This window comes from Acomys minous (genome assembly GCF_964271855.1).
Source record: "Acomys minous genome assembly, chromosome: 1".
Lineage (NCBI taxonomy): Eukaryota > Metazoa > Chordata > Mammalia > Rodentia > Muridae > Acomys > Acomys minous.
Window position 1 is genome coordinate 183,285,829 of NC_140483.1, and position 22,835 is coordinate 183,308,663.

The 22,835-nt window shown below is 41.3% G+C and overlaps 1 protein-coding gene across 1 annotated transcript in view; it reads right to left on the reverse strand.

Moving 5' to 3' along the window:
- The window catches only part of PLAA (phospholipase A2 activating protein), a 32,808-nt gene that overhangs the window by 765 nt on the left and 9,208 nt on the right, over positions 1-22,835 (reverse strand). Inside the window, exons 3-13 of the mRNA XM_084795536.1 lie at positions 20,767-20,867; positions 20,563-20,683; positions 19,673-19,840; positions 19,218-19,353; positions 16,788-16,957; positions 16,339-16,496; positions 15,436-15,655; positions 11,007-11,075; positions 6,612-6,680; positions 4,527-4,628; positions 1,942-2,106 (exon numbers count right to left, since the gene is read on the reverse strand). Of these exons, the coding sequence (XP_084651662.1) occupies positions 1,942-2,106; positions 4,527-4,628; positions 6,612-6,680; positions 11,007-11,075; positions 15,436-15,655; positions 16,339-16,496; positions 16,788-16,957; positions 19,218-19,353; positions 19,673-19,840; positions 20,563-20,683; positions 20,767-20,867 (1,479 nt within the window). The remainder of the gene's footprint in view (positions 1-1,941; positions 2,107-4,526; positions 4,629-6,611; positions 6,681-11,006; positions 11,076-15,435; positions 15,656-16,338; positions 16,497-16,787; positions 16,958-19,217; positions 19,354-19,672; positions 19,841-20,562; positions 20,684-20,766; positions 20,868-22,835) is intronic.

Consider the following 22,835-nt stretch of genomic DNA (forward strand, 5'->3'; position numbering starts at 1 on the left):
AAAAGAAGTTTTGATTAATGTGTATGGAGAAAATTCCTCATAGTTATTATTCAAACTAACTTTATTTTCCCCTACAGAACAGTTTTTAGAAAATGTAAAAAAAAAAAAGTTGTTTTTATATTTATTTACATAGACTAGATTTATCATTATATACTTCAAAACTGAGGTAGCTCTAGATTGCAAAATAGTCTGACACAGCTAAACCATCACTATTGAGCTGAGGGCTGGAGAGATGGCTCAGTGGTTAAGAGCACTGGCTGCTCATCTAAAGGTTCTGAGATCAATTCCCAGCAACCACATGGTGGCTCACAACCGTCTATAATGAGATCTGATACCTTCTATCTGCTGCTCTCTTCTGTCATACAGGTATGCATGCAATAGAGTGCTTATATACATAAATAAGTAAATATAGAAAAATATTGAGCTGAATGAGTACAGCAGGAACTTAGTTCTAAATATTCAGTTTCCAGACTAAAGAGTTAAAGGTAAAGTTATTTAGAGAGGAATTTCAGTTAACAAATGCTGAAAGGATCCTCTTAGGTTGGTAAAGCTTTTAACTGGGGGGCTATGTAGATGCCATCTGAATATTTACTGAATAGTCTTACTGTGACTGTAAGGAAATTGCCATTTTATGCTCCATAATATAAAGACAATAGGCACCATCATGTATAAAAGATCTTTACACACATCAAAACAAACAATCCCAATAAACTAAAGTCTAATTGCCACTCAAAGGAAGTACACAGATAGGGGACACAATAAGGAAGTACACAGATAGGAAGAAATACACAGATAGGGGACACAATAAGGAATCACACAGATGGGGGACACAGTAAGGAAGTACACAGATGGGAGACACAATAAGGAAGTACACAAATGGGGGACACAGTAAGGAAGTACACAGATGGGGGACACAATAAGGAGGTACACAGATGGGGGACACAGTAAGCAGGATAAGCAGTTACATCTTTAACATGGTTATTTTATAGGAAAGAAAAATATCCTCTTCTTGTCCCTAGATTTACGGTCATGAAAAGTAAATCACAGCCTTGAGAGATGGCTCAGTGATTTAGAGCACTGGCTGCTCTGGCAGAGGACGCAGGTTCAACTCCCAGAGCCCACCGGGAGGCTCACACCCATGCTGCTGCAGGGCCTGGGGCCTGCTGTCCTCTGCTGACCGCCACAGGCACCATGTGCTGCATATATACGCGTACAGGTAAAACATTCATACACATAAAGTTAAATACATACATACGCGTACAGGTAAAACATTCATACACATAAAGTTAAATACGTATATACGCGTACAGGTAAAACATTCATACACATAAAGTTAAATACGTATATACGCGTACAGGTAAACATTCATACACATAAAGTTATATACATATATACGCGTCCAGGTAAAACATTCATACGCATAAAATTAAATACATTTCAAAAGTTTTTAAAATCAAACGGACCTTTTGGTTTTCAACAACTATGATAATGGCATAACAGGAGAACACAGTAGATGCTTTTAACATAGAGTGCCTGAAAGGCAGCACACAGTTTACAAGCTGCTGCGGGTATAGGGACCATTGTAGTGTATGTTCAGAATTCCAACTCCTGAATCTCAGATCTCGAAGGATTTAGCACTAAAGGAATTTCTGGTTTTGGTTTTTCATTTTAAGGACGTTCAATCAGCAAAGTCAATGCAAATACTTGAAGCACTGAAAGACTCTAAATTCTAAAACATTCCTGGTTCCTAAGTTTCTCTTAAAGAATACCAAAATTACGCATAGGCTGTGAGCAAAGCGAGATTATGAATTACCATGATGAGGCAGAGCCTTTCTGTGTCACTGTCCATAACCCAGGTGAGCTTCTATTTAATCTAGAAATATTAGTAATTTTGGCAGAAATAAAAACTTCTTAGTTAAAATCTGAAGACTACTTATTTACCTTCAGGCCAGTTGATAGCTTTCCATAGAACCTGAAGCTGCTGGGCTGTTGGCTTTTCTGCAGAGTTACTACAAATCAGGGACAGGATCTTTTCGAGCAGCACCAAGTCATCTTCCGTCAGCTTCTTCTCTTCAGGGGCGCTTCCATTGAGTTCCTTCAATTTTCCTAGAACCCAAACCCAGTCTTTCAAAACCCTCGACTGAACTTCGACAACATTTTCGGGACTCTTCAGCACAACGTTCTTCTTGGCAGTTATGTAAAGACCAGAAAATGAAGTCTACAAGCATTTACCTCTACGGCGAAAGAACGCTGGCCACCCTGACACCGATCTTGCCTGTTTCCTAGCCCTCCAGTGCTGCTCTGGAGCCACCCTCTACTCCAAAGCAATATTAAGTTATATCTAATGGAAGTCATCTCCTATTTCCACAAAAATCACAATAACATATTTATGTACTATGTCTGTGTATTGTACAATGTGTGAATGCACACATAGTTGTGCCATGGCATGCACATGAAAGTCAAAGGACAATGCCGGGACACACTTCTCTCCTCTCACCACACAGGTTCCAGGACCAGTCTCAGGCTCTCAAGCTTGCACTCTCACCTGCTGAGCCGTCTCTCCAGCCCCACATTTACAAATCTTTCACATGCAAATGGATTCTGGACCTATCTCATTTGTATTTGGTACTAAAGCTTTTATCACTGGCAAATGATTGAAAATAAAACTTAAGGGATGTAAAAACAGGAAATCTCTTAGATTAGTACAAGAATTAACAAATGTCTAAGTATGCATATATTTTTAGTTCAAAATATTATTACCCATCAATGCTATTTATAAGAATAATATAAGGAACAATATTAAAATATATTTGCCTTATCTATATGTATAAGTGTTCTCTCAATAATTTTCACCATCAGCTTTGTAGCAAAGGGATAAAGTATTTTATAGTTCAATTTTTTCCCTTTTCACTTCAGTTTGAGAAAAACAGAAAAGCAATCAATATAAACAGTATACTTTCTCTCTCTCTCACCGTTTCAGCTCCACGAAAACCCCTTTTTCCTAGGTAGCCTCAGTATACAACACTGGCTGGCCTTAAACTTGTAGTCCTCCTGCTTCCCAGTCTCAAATACTACAAATAACTGTAGCGCCTACTTTTATTCGTCATTTTAAAAGCTGTAGGCTTTCCATATAGAAGATGCAGGGCTCACAGTAAACTAACTGTGAAAAGGTGTGGAGATCAAGACATGGGGTCCACTTCCTTTCCTCATGTGGAGGAAATTCAACTCTGGTTCTCAGGTCTGGCCACAAGCACACAGTGCCTCTGTCTACAGGACACTAGTTTATTTTAAATTGAAAATACATTTTCTAATAATATATTCTGATTATGGTTTCTTTTCCCAAACTCCTCCCAAACCCTCCCTACTTCTTAACCCTCCCAAATCCTCGCCCTTTCTATTTCTCTGGTTAGGATACAAACAGGCCATCTAAATATCATCAACAATGACAATGATGGGATATTAAAAAAACAAAACAAAACACAATAGGTCAAAACAAACAGAAAAGAGCCAAAGAGAAAGTTCAAGAAACATAGTTAGAAGCAGACAGGCAGACACACACACACACACACACACACACACACACACACACACACACACACACACACACCTCAAACCATAATACATATGCAAAAAAACTTGTAAGGTTAAAGAAAAATAAAATAAAACAAAACAAAAAACCTGAAAAACCATTATGAAACAGAGAACCTCCAAAACAGTCGCTCTGTTCGTTTTATGTTGGAAAGTCATATTTTTAAAAGATAGGCTCTGTGAAGTGAAGTATGGCGGTGCAATGCCTATAATCCTAATACTCAGGAAGCTGGGGCAGAAAGATCAGGAGTTGGGGATGAGCCTGGGCTACATAGCAAAAACCTGCTTTAAAGGTAATAGAACAAAGAGGCAAAGGCAGGCGGATCGCTATGAGTTTGAGGCCAGCCTGGTCTACAAAGTGAGTCAGGACAGCCAGAGGTGTTACACAGAGAAAATCTGCCTGGAAACAAGCAAAGAAACAATAAGAGCTCGAGGGTGGGACTTACATTTTCCCTAAATAGGTGTTTTCTATTAAAGTCATGATAAAACATTTATCCTATATTTGTACAAAGTTTCTTACAACCCATTAAGGCTGATAACAGACTGTCATCAATACAGTCAATAAATACCTCATGGAGGCTGTAGAGAGGGCACAAAGGTTAAGAGCACTGGCTGTTCCCCAGAGGACCTGGGTTCAATTCCCAGCACTCACATGGCAGCTCAGAGCTGTCTGAAAACCCATTTCCAGGGGAGCGGACATCTTCACAGACATACATGCAGACAAAACACTATGTACATAAAATAAAAAATAAATGCAAATGAGTAAGTAAAGAAAGGAAGAGAGAAAGAAAAGAAAAAAAGAGAGAAAGAAAGATGGACCGACCTCACAAGAAGTCTCTATTCATTTAAGTATGTGTCAGGCAGAGGAAGATTAAGTCCTGAGAGAAACTCTAATAGTCACTGAACATGGAAAAAACACCACAGTAACATAGACTTACCTAAAATTTGTGTAGGGTTTGCTTGGTCAAAGGTAAGAGCTTCTTTTTTTGGGAAATAAATATTCACTGTTTTTGATCCAGCTGACCGGTAGGCACTACTCCCTATTTACAGAGGAGATCATGAAAACATAAGGCATACTCAAAATGAAATTTTTCCAATTCTATTACTACATTCTCACAATTACTGAGATACACATAACTATTCAACACATGCAAAAAAAAAGAGCAAGCCATGTTCAAACCATTCACCAACTTCTGCATTCATGTCATAGTGTCTGGCTTAGTAAACCTTTCCATCTCATATTTCCTAATTCTGTTCTTAATATTCAACCTAAAATATTTTAAAAGGTTAAAGAAGATAATTACAAAACTTCATTCTTATCTTAATTAATACTATGCTAACTCTTTTCTCATGTCTTTCTGAAGGAGAGCTAAACATGTTTTTTTGCTTAGATCACAAGTGGGGGATGAGAAAAAGACTTGTGAGAGAGCAGGTGATGTTTATCCCCTTAGAAGATGAACCACCATGTGGGGGAGGTTGAATGTTCATCAGCTGAAAAACATCCTGGAACAAATTCTGAGAGGAGATATAAACGTGAGCCAAGAACAAGAGGCCGGGCCTTTGGAGACTGGGGATAGTTGTGGCTGTTCATCGCTCCGCTTTGAGATGCTCCTACAGAACCACTCGAAGGAAGGCTTAGGGCTCCGGCTGAGGTTCCAGGTTCTGGTTGCTCTTGGTTCCAGCAGCAGAGACCCTGCTGATTATGCCAGGAGAATCGCTCCTCAGAACTGATATCCTTATGGCTTTGTTAGAGTGTTCTTTAATCTTCTTTTGCTATTGTTTAGGTTAGTTGGGTTATAAGTGAGGTACTCTCGGTTAATAAGTTCACAAAAAATTTTTGATAAGAAAATTGAGCCTACATCTTTCATTGCTTATTCCAACTGATACAGTATTCAGTGTTGTTGGAGGTTGGTCTGGTGTATTTTGATGCTAACTACTGCTTGCTGCCTCTGCTCTACCTGTACCTTGCATAGAGCCTAACCTATTTGACCAATAGAAGGCCATCACACCTGGGCAGGGCAAAATGGGACAGGCGTGGGTGGGACGACAGAGAGAACCTGGGAAGAAGGGAGACCTGAGGAGAAAGAGGCTCACCATCCTGGGTTAGGTGGAGAAGCACATGGCCAGTGTGGATGGAGGATGTGGCCCAGATGAAGACCATTAGCAAGTATATGGGACTGTGGATGGGAGGTAGCTTGATAGACATTATTAGAACCAGATGGCATGGGATTGGGACAGGTATGGGACACAATGGGAGGAGGCTTAAGGAATTAATATCTGCCCTGCCCCAGGTTAACTAAGGCTATTTTAAAATATATCAGGTATCTGTGTCTTGATTGATTGCTAGTGGTTTAGAAAATACTGTAGTAATAATAATAATTATAGTCCTGATCAAAGATGAAGGTGCAGGGCCGGGCGTGGTGGCGCACGCCTTTAATCCCAGCACTCGGGAGGCAGAGGCAGGCGGATCGTTGTGAGTTCGAGGCCAGCCTGGTCTACAAAGTGAGTCCAGGACGGCCAAGGCTACACAGAGAAACCCTGTCTCGTAAAACAAAAAAAAAAAAAAACAAAAAAAAAACAAAAAAAAAAAAAACAAAAAAGATGAAGGTGCACTCAAGAGGCAGAGGCTGCAGAGTTCTTCAAGTTCTGGGCTTCTCTGGTCTACATTGCAAGCTCCAGAACAGCCAGGGCTACAGAAAAGTCCTGGGACAAACAAACTAGCATAAATCAAAATTTCAGTAGTATTCAGTGGAATAAATGCCTTCAAATTAAATTGTTTTCAATTAAAATTATCTTTTGTTGCTATGCATACTTGTACACAACCTTTAATCCCTGACTTGGGAAGCACAGGCTACATGAGACCACTCTTCTCAAATGAGCAAACACAAAACCAAAACAACTTTCTTTTGCAGCACTGGGGACCAAAGGCAAGGCGGCATGCATAGCCATGAACTCAACAACCAGGCTACGGTCTGAGAAGTCAGTGAAACTTAAAAAATCTGAAAGACAAAGGAAATAGCTACCTGTAAATGGATCGACTCCAGCCATGGCGGTGCCCATATCTGCAGAACCCGGCATGTAGCGGCCGGCACCTGCAACACAGTAATACTCATAGTGAGCAAATGTAAGTGCAGACAATAAAGCCTAAACCATTGCTTCCTTCTATTGATGATGTCACCACTAGCCACACTTCAAAACAGCATATATGAAAAATGCTTACAAGTGTGCTCCACTGCATGGTCACTAAAAAGCAACTCTTGGGGCTGAAGAGTGGCTCAGTGGTTAAGAGTACTGGATGCTCTTCCAGGGCTCGGTATGATCACTCATTACCAGCATCCACATGGTGGCTCAGACATCGCTAACTCCAGTCCCAGGGGATCTGATGCCCTCCCTGGCTTCTGAGTGCACTGCATGTACATAGTGCATAAACATATATGCAGGCAAAACGCTCACGAATGTAAAACAAAATAACTTAAAAATTCTACAAAATAAAATTTGTTTCCAGGCAGTGGAGGCACACACCTTTACTCCCAGGACTTGGGAGGCCGAGGCCAGCGGATCTCTGTGAGTTCAAGGCCAGCCTGGACTATAGAGTGAGTTCCAGGACAGCCAGAGTTGTTACAGAGAGAAACCCCACCTTGAAAAACCAGAACCAAAATAAACAAACAAACAAAAACCCAAACAGTAAAATAAAACATAAGTGACAAAATAAACATTAGGTACCTTCCACATTATAATTATGCATGTAATCTAGATGCAGCACAGACAGAAAAGGCAAAAACCAGCAACACAAATGCACTAAAAATGATGCTGGCAGAGCAAGTGAATCTGTTGGTTTTAACTGTATGCCAGCCACAATACTACACATAAGTACAGCTCAGTAACGTTTTAGATGCCATTATAAGTCCCAACATAAGTGCTAAATTGTTGACTAAAATTTGCCTAAGGCATACACTGCCTCTATGAGTTCCATGACCACCTGTTTTTTTTAAAAGCTTTTATTTATTACGTAGACAGTATTTGCCTGCATATAAGCCTGCACACCAGAAGAGGGCACCAGATCTCATTATAGATGGTTGTGAGCCACCATGTGGTTGTTGGGAATTGAACTCAGGACCTTTGTAAGAGCAGCCAGTGCCCTTAACCCCTGAGTCATCTCTCCAGCCCTGGGTCCACAGACTTAATACAACCCAGTGCCACTCCAAATTCATTCCACTTTACAAATAGAAAACTTAACAATAAAAACCACCTCAGGCCAGGCATGGTGGCACACACCTGTAATCCCGGGACTCAGGAAACAGAGGCAGGCAGATCTCTGTGAGTTCAAGGCTAGCCTGGTCTACAAAGTGAGTCCAGAACAGCCAAGATAACACAGAGAAACTCTGCCTCGGAAAATTTAAAAAAAAAAAAGAAAAGAAAAAGAAAAGAAAAGAAAAAAGAAAATGACCTCAGAGCACACTATTCCCCCACATTACTTAATGGCAACCCTTTGCTGAGGAATCATGGCGTGAGCTCCCTATGACAGTGAGTCAGAATTGCTGTGGGTAGGTCTGGAGGGAGCAGGAGCCCCACAGGGAGACCATCAAGGCCTGCGGACCTGAACACAGGGGCCTGCACACACTGATGCACCAGCCAAGACAGCGCAGCAGAGAACCAAGGCCCCGCTCAGATGTAACGGATGGAACGCTGATTCTCCACGTTGTGGGGAGGAGAGACTGCCGCTGAACCTCCGACATGCACTCTGGTGCCATAATTTGGTGACTGCCCTTTGGCAAGACAGTCTAGCAAGCACACAGAGGAAGGAGATGCAGGCTATCCTGATGAGACCTGATAGGCTGTCGCCAGACAGTTGAGATAGGAGGGCTCACCCCATCACAGGTCTAGAGAAGGGGAATAGGCAGAAGAGGGAGGGAGGGTGGGAGTCGGAAGATAAGTGGGAGGGGATAACAATCGGGATGCAATGTGAATAAATTAAAATAAATAAGATATACATTTTAAAAAAGAATTGATTGCTGGGGGTAGAGGACTGAAATGAGCAATTTAAACAAGTCCCCCCAATCATTCTTATAAACTTTAAAAATTTGACTACTACATTAATAAGGAAAAGAATGAAAAGCCTTACATTGTAAGCCACATGAGGAACTTTTTGTTTGATTTGGTTTGGTTTTTTGAGACAGGGTTTCTTGATGTAACAGAGCTCTGTCTGTCCTGGACTCATTTTCTAGACCAAGTTGGCCTTGAACTCACAGAGATCCACCTGCCTCTGCCTCCCAGCGTGCTGGGATTAAAGGCCTGCGCCACCATGCCCGGCTTTAACTTCAGCATCACTGGTAAGGCTGAAAGAGCAGCAAGCAATGCCAGCTGACAGACACCGATGGCCTAAATGCACTCTTGATAGTTTGCAAAGAACTTTATGTGCATTATGCCACTTTATTTTCATATCTCCACATGGTAGAGGTCGCCCTGTGTTGTTCTTAAGACAGGCAGGGTCCACTTACTACGATGCTCAGTCTGTTGTCAACCTCTGAGTGCTGAGACATCTGCACCATCACGTAGAGTTCAGGGCTCCTAATTATCTTTCTTAGTAGGCTACGCGGTATGTCTACGTGCTCACTGCCTCAGAAGTCACCTCCTGGCAATGATGCACCCAAAAGGCCCCCTGATTTTCTTTGTATGTGTTTAAACTTGGTATTTTATTCTGTTTTAGGGGAGAAAAAAGGCCACAAAAAAGGTTATGGAACTCTGCCAGGTTAAGCGTCAGGGCATCACTGTTACTTTTGTTTTTGTTTTCCCAGACAGGGTTTCTCTCTGTAGTCTTGGCTGTCCTGAACTTGATTTGTACGAGGCTGCTCCAACTCACAGAAATCTGCCTGCCTTTGCTTCCCAGAGTGCTGGGATTATAGGTGTACGCCACTGCAAAGGCAGGCATCACTATTCTTAAAAATACTGGTAAGGCCGGTGTGGTGGCGCACGTCTTTAATCCCAGCACTCAGAGGCAGAGGCAGGTGGATCTCTGTGAGTTCAAGGCTAGCCTGGTCTACAAAGAGAGTTCCAGGATAGCCAGGGCTGTTACACAGAGAAACCCTGTCTCAATAAAACCAAAAACCAAAACAAAACCCTACTGTTCATGTCCGTACTATCATTGTAAATATATCATGTATTTAAAGAATTCCTTAATAGATACCAAACTGCCAAAGCATATAGCTTAATGCTTAAGAATTGGCTGCCAGTGTATAAGGTGCAGCCACTTGCATCTGGGTGATCACTTTATTCATTAGAGAAAGCAATCTCATTGAGAAAAATTCAGAGTTTCATGACACTGACCTACAGTTATAGTGAAACAATCTATGGCTGAAAAGGGGCTGTAAGTTCTCACTTCCATAGCTCCCAGTACTCAGTCTGGAAGGCTACTAGATTCTACTAAAGTACAAGAATTTCCTCCAAACTGGGTATATTGTACATGAACTCTAGCAGGCGTGATGGCACACTCCTTTAATCCCAGCACTCGGAGGCAGAGGCAGGTGGATCGCTGTGAGTTCAAGGCCAGCCTGGTCTACAAAGAGAGTGTAGGACTGCCAAGGCTACAAAGAGAAACGCTGTCTTGAAAAAATAAATAAAATAAAATAAAATAAAATAAAATAAAGTGAGTCCAGGACAGCCAAGGCTACATAGAGAAATCCTGTCTCAAAAAACCAAAAAAATAAAAATAAAAAAATAAATTGATACATTCTGAAACTAGTACTTTCCTCAGCAGCATTAAAGTCTAACTCTGGCAATGTTTTTCCAGCGGTGCTGACTCGACTGAGGCTTGCCTACCCAGGAAGCAAATACACTCTGAAAACCTATAATGACACTGCCAAAGGCCACTGGTAATTCAGGTTAGGAACACTAACCCTGGACAGCTAGGCAGAATGCTATCATGCTTAGTCAAAATAAATAAGCTTGAGCAGACATCTTGGTTGCTCTGCTCCGTCCACTATGAGGGCCTCACTTGGCTCCTTCTCCGCCCGCAGCTTTGGGGAGTGTCTTGCCAATGGTAACAGTGCTGGTAAGGAGCATTCCCCTACTGCCTAATTCCACAGGTTAAAAGCACCCAAGAGAGTTAAGTAACTTGCCAACTTCTCAAAGCAAATACACAGCAGCCCTGGGCTTTGTACTGTGGCCCTCTTGCATCACACCCTCTATTGCCGACTCCCCTGACCTCCAGGCAGGAAGAACCACTGGAGAAAACATTGTTCTGATAGCATGCTACTTAAAGCCAGGGGAACTCTACACATTGCAAGGAAGAGAGAAAAAAAGAAAAGGAAGGAAAATTACAAGTTAAAGATCTATCAAAATTGAAAATACAGGTAAAGCCACATATAATATAAAATGCTACATATAGAGGCAGGATTATAGTAATGAAAGCTTCATCCCACCTGTGAAAGGATCTGCTGTCTGCACTGCGTTGGAAGGTGCTGAAGTGCCTGGAACATAGCGACCGCCACCTATGCATGCAAAACAACGGAAAACCTCAAGTACATGGAGACAGAGGCATAAGCAGCACAGCACTTACATTAAATGAACCCAAGCTTGGGGGGGGAAGAACAGGAGCAAAACTGCTACGTGACAGAAATTATAGCCAAGTATCTTACTGCTACACAGAACTTTTCTCCAATAGAGCCTCACCACGCTTCAGGGCAGGCCCCGTGCCCAGCTGTAGATGGTCAACATAACAAAATCAATTGTGTTTGTGTAGACTTTTAAAAAAAACTTACTGGTGGTGTTTGTAGATTATGGTTTCTGTTTTTGTAGGTTTTAATGTGTGTGCGTTCTTATGTCCCCTCCCACGCCCCCTGTTTGGTTTTGTTTTCCTTTATTTGTATTCTAAAAACAAAGAGAAAGGGCATGGAGTTGTGTGAGTAGGGAGGCATGGACGATTTGGGTGGAGTTGGGGAAAATGAAAAACAAAATCAGAATATATTACATGAAAATTTTTTATGTGTATGGGTTTTTTTGTTTTGTTGTTTTTGTCTGCATGTATGTCTGAGCACCATGTGTGTGAAGAGTCCTCTGAGACCAGAGGGGGGCATCAGATCCCTTGGAAGTGGAGTTAGAAATGATTGTGAGCTGCCATGTGGGTGCTGGGATCAAACAGAAGCTGTGTCCTCCAGGAAGTGCTCTTAACTGCTGAGGTGTCTTTCCAGCTCCTAAGTGTAGTTTCTTAACCAACTCCTTTTTGCTATCTTAGCCTCAGCACATAAAGTGGAAATAACTGAAACCAATACACCAGAGTTTATCTCATGTAATTCCTATCCTTGTTCTGGTGCAGATTGACTAGGATTCCTGTGGTTGCTGTTGCACAAAAACCACAGGCAGTAAATGTTAATCTTTTGGGAACAGCCCTGGGTTCCTTAGCTCCCATGTCAAACACTGCACTCACTGCTGAGAACCTAGCAGGGAACATTAGCTGTAACCAGAGGAAAACTGTAACTGCTAAGTATCTATTTTAAAGTTTTACTTAGAGGACGTCGTGTGCAAAGAGGAGATAACACATTTTACTTCCTCTATACCTCAATTTTCTGGACCCAGTATTTATAGTAATAGTACTTGGATTGTAATTTTTACTCCAGCAGTAACTATTAATCCCATTAATGACATTTTTATTATAGATATATGTTAAGTTACAGGCAATGGAATACAAATCACATGTTCAACGCTACCCTAGAGTTGATGTACATCTATCTCATTTAGCCTCATATGAAAACATAGTTTCTGTTTTACCACTGTGGTGGCGTGAAAGAGAACAGCCTCCACAGGCCTGCATGTTTGAGTACTTGGTCCCCACCTGCTGGAACTGTCTGAGAAGAATGAAGAGGTGTGGCCTGGTTGGAAGTGTGTCATTAGAGTCAGACTATGGTGTTTCAAAAAGCCCATGCAGTTCCCAGTAAATTCTCTGCCTTGTGGTTGTATCTCAAGATGGGACTCTTAGCTCCTGCTGCAGTGCCATGCCTGCCTGTCTGCTGCCATTTCTCTTTACCATGACGGCCATGGATTTCAACCATGAAACTGTATGCCCCAAATAAACACATTCTTTTATAACTTGCCTTGGTCGCAATGTATAGGAGCACAGTTGGAAAGTAACTAAGACAACCAGGACATATACATAAAAACAAACAAACACACACAGCACTGCTGAGATGGCTCAGTGAGCAAAGGCCCCTACTAGTAAGCCTAGTAACTGGAGTGCAATACTTGGGAGCTACACGGTGGGAGAGAACCAACCTCTGAAAGTTGTTATAATGCACACATGTGCACAAGCATACACACAAGATACATTTGAAAAATCCATTAAACAGTTTTTATTTTAAACAACAAGGAAATAGAAACTATAAACTCTGGGAGTTTAGGTCAGTGATACAGGTCAAGGACTGTATGGATAAAGCTCTGGATTTGAGGCTCATCACCATAAAAAATAAATAAAAATGTTTTGCTATGTGTTTTAAATTTTTGAATTTTATTTAATTTCCTGGGAGGTTACTTTCGTATAAATAAAACATGTTTAGATTTATTTTTTCATCCTATGTGTATGAGTGCTCTGCACGTATGCATGTATGTATACTATATGTGTGCCCTATAACCGTGGACATGAGAAGAGAGCAGCACACTGGATCCCTGGGAACTGCACTTTCAGATGGTAGTAAGCCATCGTGTGGCTGCTGGGAACTGAACCACCGGGGCACTCTGCAAGAGCTCTCAATTACTAAGCCATCTGTCCAACTCCTATATACTTTTAATTTATTGTTAATTGCGTATAATGGTGTATGTGCAGGTGCACTGTGACTGCAAAGTCCAAAAGTGTGCTTCTCTGGACCTGGAGGTACAGGCAGCTGTGAGGCACCTGATGCAGGTGCTGGGAGCCAAACTTGAGTCCTGTGCAAGAGCGGTGAGCATTCCTAACCACTGGCCCTTCTTTGCAGCCCCACAAGGCTGTATTTCAGAGGAGAGGAATTTTACTTTTTAACTTTATGTGTATGGGTATTTGGTCTGTACATCACATGTATGCCTGGTGCACAAGCACCCCTAGTGCTAGAGTAACACCAAATGGTTGTGAGCTACCACGTAGGTACCGGGAATGGCACCCAGGTCCTCTGGAAGAACAGGCAGTGCTCTCAACAGCTCAGCCATCTCTCCAGCCAGAAAGTAATTTTGTAATTGTTTCTAAAAATGTAAACTTGGTGTATACTTTGAGGCTTACCAATTAGAATGTGAAGTAAAACTCTAACTTAGTTTTTATCTAAAAACAGATAACAATCATTAGAAAATAAGAAAAGGAACACGGGCTGAGTTATGGCTTGGTGGTGAGAGGATGGACTTGCACACACGAGACACTGGTTAGTCCTCCACACGCCCACTGCTAATGCTAGTACATGAGACACTGGTTAGTCCTCCACACACCCAGTGCTAATGCTAGTACATGAGACACTGGTTAGTCCTCCACACACCCAGTGCTAATGCTAGTACATGAGACACTGGTTAGTCCTCCACACGCCCACTGCTAATGCTAGTACATGAGACACTGGTTAGTCCTCCACACGCCCACTGCTAATGCTAGTACATGAGACACTGGTTAGTCCTCCACACACCCAGTGCTAATGCTAGTACACGAGACACTGGTTAGTCCTCCACACGCCCAATGCTAATGCTAGTACATGAGACACTGGTTAGTCCTCCACACACCCAGTGCTAATGCTAGTACATGAGACACTGGTTAGTCCTCCACACACCCAGTGCTAATGCTAGTACATGAGACACTGGTTAGTCCTCCACACGCCCAATGCTAATGCTAGTACATGAGACACTGGTTAGTCCTCCACACACCCAGTGCTAATGCTAGTACATGAGACACTGGTTAGTCCTCCACACGCCCAATGCTAATGCTAGTACATGAGACACTGGTTAGTCCTCCACACACCCAGTGCTAATGCTAGTACATGAGACACTGGTTAGTCCTCCACACACCCAGTGCTAATGCTAGTACATGAGACACTGGTTAGTCCTCCACACGCCCACTGCTAATGCTAGTACATGAGACACTGGTTAGTCCTCCACACGCCCACTGCTAATGCTAGTACATGAGACACTGGTTAGTCCTCCACACACCCAGTGCTAATGCTAGTACATGAGACACTGGTTAGTCCTCCACACACCCAGTGCTAATGCTAGTACATGAGACACTGGTTAGTCCTCCACACACCCAGTGCTAATGCTAGTACATGAGACACTGGTTAGTCCTCCACACGCCCAATGCTAATGCTAGTACATGAGACACTGGTTAGTCCTCCACACACCCAATGCTAATGCTAGTACATGAGACACTGGTTAGTCCTCCACACACCCACTGCTAATGCTAGTACATGAGACACTGGTTAGTCCTCCACACACCCAGTGCTAATGCTAGTACATGAGACACTGGTTAGTCCTCCACACACCCAGTGCTAATGCTAGTACATGAGACACTGGTTAGTCCTCCACACACCCAATGCTAATGCTAGTACATGAGACACTGGTTAGTCCTCCACACACCCAGTGCTAATGCTAGTACACGAGACACTGGTTAGTCCTCCACACACCCAGTGCTAATGCTAGTACACGAGACACTGGTTAGTCCTCCACACACCCACTGCTAATGCTAGTACACGAGACACTGGTTAGTCCTCCACACACCCAGTACTAATGCTAGTACATAAGACACTGGTTAGTCCTCCACACACCCAGTGCTAACGCTAGTACATGAGACACTGGTTAGTCCTCCACACACCCAATGCTAACGCCAGGACATAACAGTTAACGCAAGGTCAAGCTCACCTGTAAATGGGTCCGAAAAATTGGTATTCCCAAGTCCCAATGTTTGACCTTTTGTGTTATCAATTATAAATTTAGCCACCTGATCCAGAAACATGGGGTTCAAATCATTCTTCTGCAAGAAGTTGTATGCAACTAGCCAGGGATCATCACTGACATTGTATGGTAGTTTATATGATGGTCCACCTTCATTGACATCAATTGAGAACACATAGTCATATTCCTATAATAGAAACAGAAAATAATGGATGGATAATTTACATGCTCAAGTATGTTGAAGGCACATGTAACATAATACAGATGTCATGTTTCTTTTATTCTAATCATTTAGACTTAAAAAACTTTCTCCAAAACACAATGGTAAAGCTTTCTTTTTGGCAGAAAAGGAGCCAAAGTGTGCACATGCGGCCAAATTAGTGTTTCATTAGGAGCCAGGCAGGCAGTGGCTGAGATGAGGAACAGATCATAATCTATATATTAATTCTAGGCCCAAAATACAGGGTCCCAAATGGTTGATCTCAAGGTACAAATTATCAGTCGCTAAGGTGCCCTACTCACCAACACGTACTGGCATTATAAGCACAGCCCTGCAGTGCCCCTCATGGTCTGCCAAGTTTTACAGAGACAGGCATCAATTAAGCATGAAATGAAAGAAGAAACTCCTAACTCAAAATGGCTGGTGACAGTTTTGTATAGGAAATTCTCAAAGATAGACAACAGCTAATTCGTTACATGTAGCTTCCTCTACATGGAGTTTATATAGATATATATTTATTAAATCTATTTTAAGACAGAAGATAATAATTTTTTATTTAACATGTCAAAATACCAAAGAAAATTTTATTAGTAAACTTCTAATTTTCTGTTTAGTTTAAAATAATAATTAGAAAGCAGAAATTGACATACTTTCCCTTCATATAAAACTTTTCCAGATGTTTGCTGATTAGCACCAGATGAGCCAACAACATCACCAATTTTTATCCACCTCCCGTCACTAACACTCCACTGATAGGCTTCCACTCTGTCTCCATCTCTGATTAGACGGGTCTGGCCTTCTCTAGTACCTTAAAACAAATATTTTAAGAATCAAAGGTTGACTAGCAGAGTAAAATCCACAAACACTTCGGCAAATTTTAACGCTTTTTTTTTTAATGAGTGCTTGTAAGTTCAAAAGTAAGATGAGCAAGAAGAGCACAGCTTCTCTCATCAGTCCTATGTGACAGTAACAATCCTCAGTATCAGTATCTGGCACTGAGAACAATCGGAACATTAGCAGAACACCGCCCTTCATGCCTCCTGGTATTCTGGAAGGCACGTGTGGTGGCACTTCAAACCAGTTACACCACAACAGTTACCTGGTTCGTTCAGATGTTCCCTCCCAGGAAGCTGCTCAGCATTAATGTCCCCTAAGTCACCAGTCTTGGAATCGATGGTTGCCTGAGAGAGCTCTCTCTCAAACGCCTTCATCTCCTCAGCACTCGCTGCCCGCGCCTCTGACTCTGTAAACACTCTAATAATACCATCACTACAAGAAAAGCAAACTAATTTTAGGTCACTGCCACAGTTTATTAACATTCTCTCACGTGAATAAAGCAAAAATTATCTGTATTCAGGAATATAGAAAAATGTCACTATGTATCGTGGAGCAGTGTGACTGTTACAGTGTTATTCCAGCTATTTTTTAAAGTTCCTGGCAAAGGAGAGAAAAATTCATTGAAACACAATTTTCAGTTTTAAAAACATGTCAGTGACTGAAGCCACCAGAGCCTTGTGTCCGCTAGGGTGGTGCTCTCCCACTGACTTACACCCTAGCATCTGGATTTTGAGACAGTTATTAGTACACAGCCAAGGCCAGCCTTAAATGAGTGATTTTCCACACATCAGCCTTTCAGGTAAGTATTCTATGCCAGCACAATTTCCAATACTATGTTAAATATTTACTGTAATAATTTAGAAATACAGCATTTACTTTTAAAAATCACTGTTACATCGGCAACATACACCTACAAAAAGAATTGGCAAATTAGCTAGACATCGGGGCATCTATTTATAATCATAGCCTAGTTTTCAGAGCAAGACCTTATCTTGAAAACAATATCAAAAAACTAAAACAAGCAATCAAAGAAAAACAAAAGACAAACCAAAAGGATTACTGGGTGAGTTTATTTTACAAAACATTCAAGACCCAAGCTACTCTTTCCAAATAGCAAGTGCTCAACATCCTTAAATAATGTCAAAGAAAAATACAGCTCCACAATTAACTATATAGCAGTCCTCAACCTATATTCAAGAAAATACTCTAGTTTAATGACCATGTTTTTTCAATTTGAATTTTAAAGTGGGAGAATCATGTTGGCTAGTTTAAACCACATCAGTTCTACAGAACACTTACTTCTTAATTTTCTACTGTTAGCTTCACATTCTTCACGTCTCCCTGCTTCCCATGCCTGGCCTCGAACTCACAGAGATCTGCCTGCCTCTGCCTCCCAGAGTGCTGGGATGTGAAGGTGTGCGCTACCGTACCTGGCTGTTTCATTTTCTCAACTGGCTATTTTCCTCTGATTGTTACCAAGCTTCATGACACACACCTAAGTCAGCAAATGAATTCCTGCCCCAACCAATATACTAAGCCTTCTCACTCAAAGCTGCCACCTACTTCTTCTTGCTTTCAATGTCTAATTTATAATCTTTTCCTACATCAAGTACCCTTTATTTTCTTTTTTTTGGGGGGGGGTCCTATAATTTTCTACTAAAATGTAACAACAAGAAGGCAGTACCATCTTTCAAAGTGAGTCCAAATGCTTTTCTACCGTCCTACTCTTTGACCACTTCACATCTTATGACCCCGACACTACGCTCCCTCCAGGCCTCTTTTCCACCTCCCTAAATTCTGGCATCTGGATGCCTGTGCTTTTAACCTCCTGACGCTTCTATATCCAGAGTCTCTCACAAGATCTAGCTGTTAGTCTTCTGTATTTCTTCACTCGGAGAAAAGTTCTGTGTAAATCAGTCTCAGCTGCCTACTCAGGACCACTGGCACTGTGGCAGGACACTACTCAGATCCACCAAGTCTTAAGCCAAAATATCTCCTTCCTTATGAACCAAATTAATTCTCTCGCTTTTTCATTTTTGTTAATGAGAATTACCACACACTACAATGTGAAGCTTCATCCTTTTCCTGTTTTCCTCTGAATTCTCTCATTCATTTATCCATTAGTATTGTAAAGTCAGTGTTTTATAAGCACACACTCCTAGTACAATTCTTTTCTACTTTGCTTTCCTTTCAGTGTGACCTCCAGTTGAACCCAATCTGCATAACTCACAAATTCCACTTAAATTTGGTTGTGTCTTAGGAGCCATAATCTTTGAATCCTAAGCACCAAATATAAAACAGGCCCAGTCTGGATCTTCTCCACAGGTGAGCCGCACCATTCATCATATCCCATCTCAAGGGAGTATTTCCCGATCTAAGCACAGAACAGTCACTTCATAAAGGGAACTCGTACTGTCTCATAGGTCAGAAATCCTAATTTCTGTTCTTGGTCCACTTTCAAAATCCAATTTCCCATACAAAATGCAGAAAAAATTTCCATACAAGTCTCTATTTTTTTCTAACTTCTTTGGCATTTGGTATTTTCACTATTTATTGCTGTTTTTCTTGGCAACAAAAATGTACAAACAAATCTTCCAGTTCATCTGAAATGTCTATGGTTTACTTCTGCACACTCAAGTATCTATCAATCACTTAGTCACAAAAATGTATTGACTGACTAGAATATAAATACCTCGCACCAACCACAATGTCACCATTGTCCAGCACACAGCAGCACCATATAGACTGAGCTGGAAGCCGAATTGTTTGGGCGCATTCACCGTGTTTCCATATTCTCAGAGATCTGTCTTCTGCAGTTGTCACAAAATCTAAAATTAACAAAAACAGAAGAAAAAAATGTTTGGATAAAATTGAATATGCATATAAATAACGTCTTTCTTCATATGTATACTGAATAATTTAAAATCAATTTTAGATTTTGTAACCTGCTACAACTTCAAAATCATGTTTTTATTCATTTCATATTTTATACTTTATTCTTTTGGACTAATTAACTATACAAAGTCCTCGGACATTCAAAGGCCTTTTTATAATATAGCCACCTACTCTGAAATACTACCAAGATAAGAACAGAAACTTTCAAAAATGGAATGTAACAGAAAAAATTTAAATATAGAGTAATCTTACCTCTACAATTTGGAAAGACAGATATGCTATAAATATAATTTGTATGTCCATAGTACACTTCAAGACATTCTCCAGTAATCTGCCACCTTCTAATACTAGCATCATTTGCACATGAAAGAAATTCTGTTTCACTCAAAATTGCCAAGCCTCTTACACAGTCTTCGTGCCCTGGATTTAAAAGAGAATACAAATCAATAAAATACACCATTTGGTTGATAGCACTATGCAGTTTATCAACGCCATAAAACTTGTAAGTGACTAGTAAAATCTACTTTTTCAAGTCATAGAAACTTATTTTCTCCTGTAGAAAGTGGTCTGGTAACCAGGCCATTTAGCAATATGAAGCTATTTTACATTTTTTCTATCTCTTTGAGATGATTTCCTAAACTCCCAAGATACTGGAGAGCAGGCCTGACCTGCAGTTGATAGAGATCCGCCTGCTGCGGCTCCTGAAGGCTAGGATTAAAGGAATCCCCCACTACAACTTTAGCATTTTAAAGAATAAATAAAGAGGAAAAACAAAGACTCACAGCCAAAATATTAATGGCCTACAAGCACATAAAGCAAACAAATAAGGACACTCCTATTACACAGCAGAGAGGCTAAGGATGCAGTTCAGCGGGACAGCTTGTGAAGTGAATTTCCAAAGCCAAACGTAAAGCACATCATAAGCAAACGAACAGACAACAGGAACTCCAGCTCATCAAGGAGCCAGAGCTCACCTCCATACAAGAGTCACATGCATCACCATGTGCACAAACTCAGACCCACCCTGATGGTCTCACTAATACTGTTCTTCTAAGTGACTGTTTTTCAGCTTCTACACTTTCCAAGTAAAACAATAACCTGAGTACATTATGTACTATAAAAGCTGTTAACCCTGACATTACCTGAGAAAGTTCTCTCGCATCTTCCAGCCTTCCACAATTTAATTGTCTTGTCTGCTGATCCTGTTAACATTAAACCCTGTTCAGGCAAAATCTTTACTGCCCATACTGCAGCTGTATGACCCTGTAGGTAAAAAGAGTATCAACCGAGGATGGCACAGGATCTTATTTTCAGTTATTAACTAATATAATCAACAGAAATGATACCTGTAATGTCATCATGCATTTGTCATTCAGCCAGACTTTAGCAGTGGTGTCCCATGAGCCACTAAGTAATGTCCCGAATTTTCCAGATGAAAGACTACAAACTAAGGGGAAAATAATTAGTTAGTACACTTTCATGTGAACAAATGCAACTTAGCAAGCTTCTAAAGCATTAAAAACTGTAAGTAAATTTGTGAAGTGAATTTCTTGAGCCAATACAGTTCTATTGAGTAGAGCTGCAAGGTAGCACAGAACAAGATTACAAGCTTTGTGCCGGGGTGTCTGGAACAATACCTGGCTGAGCCATGTATAAGCTGTGCAGCCATAGGAGCCCTAGTTTTTATGCTTTTAAATTTGCTTTTATGTTCATTTATGTGTATACGCCTGTATGAGTGTCCATCACTTGTGTGCAGCTGCCTGTAGAAACAGAAGAGAGCACTGGGTGCCCTGGGGCCTGGAGTCGTGGCTGCTGCGAGCCACCCAGACTTCACGGGTGTAAGGCAAGAACTAGCAAATGACCTGGTCAGGGTCAGAATTCAAAGCATGAAAACGATGGGCAACTTTAACTTTCATTAGATAGTTGACAGTAAGAATTTTTTGGTTGTTTTAAGTATGATAATGATAGTAAGGCTATTTCCTCCTGTTAGGGAAAAGTTACAGCTGGGGAGGAGACTCAGCTGGTAGGAGCCTGTCTTACACATAAGCACAAGGATCTGAGCTCAAGCTGCAGAATCCACATAGAAACGCCGGGGCCAGCAGAGTGCGTGTAATCCCGGTGCTGCGGCCGTGAGGACGGCTCATCCCTCGGGCTATCTGGCCAGGCAGCGCAGCCCACGTGGCAAGCCTCAGGACACTGAGAGTCCTTTTTCTCAAAATTAAACGGGTAAGTGTGGACAGATGGCTCGTTCACTGGATCCCTTAAGATGGCAGAGGAGAACTGACTCCCAAGTGTTATCCTTTGACCTTACATGTGCTGAGGCATCCACCTGCTAAACATACTAATCAAATAATTGTATGTAGCCCTGGCTGGCCTCAAACCACCTGCTTCTACATCGAAAGTGCTAGGATTAAAGGATGTCTGATATGCCTGGCCCAAAGCTTTAAAAAAAAAAAAGGTGGACATCACTTAAGGAACAACACTCAAGGTTCTCCCTTGGGGAGACAGACAGACAGACAAGACACACACACACACACACACACACACACACACGCACACTCATTGTTTAGTGGCAGTTAATGCACATAAACCATTTGTTTTTTCACAACTCATAAAAGCCAAACAATTTTACCTTTTTTATGTGACGAGGAAATTAAAACTATATTTGGTGACATGTAAAAAAATACATGAATACACATTTCAAGATTATTTGTTGGACCTGGTGGTATAAGCCTATAATCTCACCTACCCAGGCAGGGAGGTGACAAGTTGAAGGTCTGCTTATGCTATCGTGGGCAATTTGGGCAGATCAGGGCTCAACATTTACCTATTCCGTGAGAAGCCTATAGATTCATTGAAAAACAGACATTCTAGCCAGGCGTGGAGACGCACGCCTTTAATCCTAGCACTCGGAGGGCAGAAGCAGGGGGATCAATGTGAGTTCAAGCCCAGCCTGGTCTACAAAGCAAGTCCGGGACAGCCAAAGCTACACAGAGAGACCCTGTCTGGAAAAACCAAAAAAGGAAAAAAAAAAAAAAGAAAGAAAAGAAAAACAGACATTCTGATTTATGCGTTTGTGAGTTGAACAGTTTAGCTAAAAAGCCTAAAATACTTAATAAATAACATTTTATAGGAAAAACATTTTTTTAATTTTTAATTTTTAGACAGGGTTTCTGTGTACCATTGGCTATCCTGGACTCACTTTGTAGGTCAGGCTGGCTTCACCTGCCTCTGCTTCCCAGAGTCCTGGGATTACAGGCATGAGTAACCATGCCTGGCTAAGAATTTCATTTTAAAATAATACCATGGTAAAGGAAGAAAATTAAATATAAGCCACTGACAATCATTAAAGCTATGTAAACTAATGGAGATTTTTATATTACTTATTCTGTGTACGCATATTTATTTATAACTC